The sequence below is a fragment of the Macadamia integrifolia genome, chromosome 7 (assembly GCF_013358625.1).
Source record: "Macadamia integrifolia cultivar HAES 741 chromosome 7, SCU_Mint_v3, whole genome shotgun sequence".
NCBI lineage: Eukaryota > Viridiplantae > Streptophyta > Magnoliopsida > Proteales > Proteaceae > Macadamia > Macadamia integrifolia.
Genome location: NC_056563.1, coordinates 9,931,945 through 9,936,206, shown reverse-complemented (window position 1 = coordinate 9,936,206; position 4,262 = coordinate 9,931,945). Strand labels below are relative to the sequence as shown.

The 4,262-nt window shown below is 38.4% G+C and overlaps 1 protein-coding gene across 1 annotated transcript; it reads left to right on the top strand.

The window, feature by feature from the left end:
* The first annotated feature begins 1,025 nt into the window (after positions 1 to 1,025).
* Positions 1,026 to 3,348, top strand: LOC122083701 (bax inhibitor 1-like). Its single transcript, XM_042651582.1, has 6 exons — positions 1,026 to 1,357; positions 1,641 to 1,784; positions 1,909 to 2,000; positions 2,524 to 2,710; positions 2,812 to 2,967; positions 3,083 to 3,348. The coding sequence occupies exons 1-6, from the start codon at positions 1,241 to 1,243 to the stop codon at positions 3,131 to 3,133; spliced, it is 747 nt and encodes a 248-aa protein (XP_042507516.1). The 5' UTR covers positions 1,026 to 1,240; the 3' UTR covers positions 3,134 to 3,348.
* The last annotated feature ends 914 nt before the right edge of the window (positions 3,349 to 4,262 follow it).

Genomic DNA, 4,262 nt, shown 5'->3' with positions numbered 1-4,262 from the left:
CAACAGTTTACAATCCGAATTAGCCCAGCCTGATTAATGAATGTTAATAGGTAGTTTCTTCGTGCAAGGGTGCTACCCAACTAAAGCCCGATTGATTAATCGTCCAACTAGGCCCGACATGTTTAAGGCCCATTTATAGCCTGCTTAGAGCTCATTTAGAGCATGTTTACTAAGTCTGACATATTAGAAGACCATTTAAAGCCTGATTATTGCCCGCTTAGAGCTCTATTATAACCCATTTACAGTGTCATGAGCCCATGTCAAGACTGACTAAGGCCCATTTAGTCTAGTTAAATACCAGTATCCAAACAAATGTTTCAAAATGGAATAATGCCTCGCATATGAGGACTACTAATTACCTAAACAGGCCAATCTTAATGCAAGGTCCTAAGGTAGGGAAGCCCAATTAGACCTGACCGATTGACACCTCTAAAAGAGGGTTTGATGAGGGTATTTTTAGGGAACATACTAAAACCCTACAAGGGGTTTGTGAACTCTAAGATGGTGTGCTGAACCTTCACTACAAGGTGAAAGAAAACTTTCTTCAAGAGACCGTTGCCTGGTCAATTGGCCCTTGCATCAGCATGAAGCCAATGAAAATGCATGCATTGGCATCAACATGTACGAGATTTTCAATTTCACAAAGGACAGAGTGGCAATATCAAGCCATCCTGTATTTCGCGTAAGTTCTACACGACCAGGCAGTTTATTTCTCCGAAAGTATGATAAAAGTATCCAACGGCCTCGATTATGACGTACAATCCACGTCAGCGTTTGGAGATTTTTTCTCCTTCCAAATGGACCTCTCTGAATCGCCATAAGTCGTCACGATTCGAGACTGTTCGCAGTTTCGTGCCACGCGAGTTTTCGAGAACATATTTTTCCTCTTTCCCATAATACCCCTTATTTTCAATAAATTACAATAATTCACAGTATTTTCCAAAAGAAATACGATAGAAAAAAGGATAATTTAGTAAATAACAGACGGAAATGTAGAGAAAGTTTCGGTCCCGGAAATCCAGAAGTTTCACATATCCTACATCCCAATTCCATCAGAAACTAACAGGAAACGAAGGTAGACCTCCCAAAGATTTAAGAACCCTATATATAGTTCGTTAATCTGGCTTTCTTTACCCTCGTTAATTCCAAGTGTAGGTTGCGCCATTTTCTTCTTTGTTAATCTTTGAAGCCTTTCCTGTGATCTTGTTGTTCTTGTCAATTTGATTTCGATCCTTGAAGAATGGAAACGTTCTCATCCTTTTTCCAGTCTCAATCGTCCTCTCGAAGCGGATGGAGCTATGAATCTTTGAAGAATTTCAGACAGATCTCTCCTGTCGTTCAGAATCATCTCAAACAGGTAATTATCCACGAATTTATTTGTCTTTTTTTCGTGTTTCTCTTTCTTTTTACATCGTCTATTTTTTTTTTTTTTGGCTCAATTGGTCAAGTTTGATTCGATTTCATTTTGTATCTTTTGGTTTTTGATTTAATTTCTTCATTTTGTTCCAGTGTTGTTTTTCTGATTTTTCATGTAGATGATTGTTAATCATAGAAATTTGGGGATAGTCTGGGGATGGTTGTTGGGGAAGAGGTTTTAATGTCTAGGGTTTGTTTTGGGTACTTATTGTTTGGTTCTGCAGGTTTATCTTGCATTAGGATGCGCTCTAGTAGCTTCGGCTGTGGGAGTTTATCTGCATCTTCTTTGGAACATTGGTGGCTTCCTAACTACTTTGACATGTTTGGGAAGCATTTTATGGCTACTTTCTACACCTCCATATGAAGAGGTAATTCGAATCCTCCCCACCCCCGGGGTTATGCTTTTCGTTTGGTTTGCTTTTACTCGTCTTTCACTCCGTTATGCTTACTTTTATTTTGAAATTTGAACTGGGAATCTTTCTTGACTTGCAGAGGAAGAGAGTTACTCTCTTAATGGCAGCGGCCCTTTTTCAAGGAGCTTCCGTGGGTCCTCTGATTGACTTGGTTATTGATATTGATCCAAGGTATGTTCATCGTCCCTGGTTCTGAACGAGCCAATTTCAACAAATGTACACTTTCATACCATACTTACTGCTGCAGAAACATAACCCTAAGAATACAAAACAAAAAACAAATGGAAATAGGAAAGAACAAAAACAATCACACAGTTGAACACAGTCACACATAAAAATTTTCGTAGTTTGGCAAGTTGTCTACATCTAAGATGAGGCTACAAAAATATATAGTGAGCCTTACACAAAAATTTATCGAAATGCCCATATAGCCTCCTTAAATTTAACGGCCCTTCAGAATCAATCCACTTATTTAAGGGATGTAATACAAGACACCCAACAATTGCAAGGGTCTGGTCTGAGTGGCTGAGGACTTTTCTTTAGAAAGTGTTATTGTGATTAGTCCATATTTATCTTAATTACATGCATTCTCTCCTGGGGAGTCTGATAATTGGAAAGATCAATTATCTTGAAATTTTAATAGATTTTGAGATTGGATCAATGACATGAATTATAATTGTTGTTGTGATTGCAGCATCCTAGTTAGCTGTTTTGTGGGGACTGCCATTGCCTTTGGGTGTTTCTCTGCGGCTGCAATGTTGGCAAAGCGTAGAGAGTATCTTTACTTGGGAGGACTGTTGTCCTCTGGCCTCTCCATCCTCTTTTGGTTGCACTTTGCATCCTCCATCTTTGGGGGCTCCACAGCACTTTTTCAGTTTGAGGTAAAATTACATTCGAAGTAAAGTAGCATCCCCCGTTTCTGATAGTTGATTATGAAGCATCTTGCCAATTTTGTGTTGTTCTTATCAAACAACTTTTGCAGTTATATTTCGGGTTGTTGCTCTTTGTTGGGTACATTGTGGTGGACACACAAGAAATAATTGAGAGGGCACACCTTGGAGAACTTGACTATGTGAAGCACTCTTTGACTCTTTTCACTGATTTTGCTGCTGTCTTCGTCCGAATTCTCATAATCATGGTGGGTGTAAACTCTGTTAATTAGCTATTCTTTGTTTCCGTTTTACCTAGTAGAAGCTAATGAATTAAGGCCATATTTTGTTGACCTGGGCTCCCCCTCCTGTCATTGTTTGCAGTTGAAGCATGCAGCTGAAAAGGATCAGAAGAAGAGGAGGCGAAGGAATTGAAAACCAACACAAATTCAGCTTGTATGGGAAACACTGATAGAGACTCCATGCATGTTCATATGCCAATAAGTTGTTGTATTTGGGATTCTCCAAGTTGACTACAGCTTTCAATGCTAGAATATTATTACATAGATGTTGATAGCTCATAAACAAGTTTGTGTTTTGAGACACTCTAAAGTTGTCGAAATCCAAAATTACTTTGAAAGTTTTCTCAATTAGTTGTCATCTTCATTACTTTTAACTGGGTACATCTATCTTCAGATTGCTCTCTTGCATTCTTGTTTAGATTGAAATAGTCTGTACTGTTGGATAAACTCGGGTTGGTTTATATTAGGCGCGTGGAAGAAATCTGGATTTCTAGTTGATCAGTTTTGGAATACAATCCATCATTCACATGTGAATGCCAGTTTTATGATTTATGATTCTGGGCAGCAGTAATTTTCTTGTGTCATAGAGTCCCAATTTTGCGATTCTAGGACTTCGGAGGTGCGATGTCCCTGCTGTTTTACCCTGTCATGGGTCTATGTGGCCGGCCCTATTGACTTGAGAAAAGGTTAAGTTGTGGTAGAAACCCTGGATATATGAATCACGTTTCTTTGAATTCCTGTTTGTTTCATCAGTACCAAGGTTTTAAGACTAGGGAGGCTCTTAACCGATACTGATCCAGATCGGTATTGGATTGTTTGGAATGGGACTGGATTGGATGGATTTATCATTGTTTTTTCAAAAAGGAAAAAATTGGTTTTTTGAACCTTTTTACCCTTCAATCCGATCCAATCCAGGTTATTTTTAAGACTGATCACTATTTCCTTCTGTTGTAAATCGAATCAACAGATCTTTGCAGCTGATAGACCACATCAAGAATAAGGGAGAGCATTGCAAGACATGGATTTAGTTCACGATACCGATGATGGCATTAGACTATTAGTTGCTGCTGATACAATTTCAGATCAAAGCATCATTTTTTTTTTCCATAAAAAGGTTACCTATTTTCATTTCATATCGACAGATCTGTATTGTCAGGTATTGATATCGATTTGATATGAATCGACCAATATAACTGATCTGATATCAATTCCTTCATGCTCCGCCTATTCTTTTGATCCTATAAACTCATTAGATCTAACTA

Coding starts and splice junctions, on each gene's coding strand:
- LOC122083701 (XM_042651582.1), top strand. CDS start 1,241: ATGGAAACGTTCTCATCCTTTTTCCAGTCTCAATCGTCCTCTCGAAGC. Junction 1,358..1,640: donor TTCAGAATCATCTCAAACAG/GTAATTATCCAC, acceptor TTGGTTCTGCAG/GTTTATCTTGCATTAGGATG. Junction 1,785..1,908: donor CTACACCTCCATATGAAGAG/GTAATTCGAATC, acceptor CTTGACTTGCAG/AGGAAGAGAGTTACTCTCTT.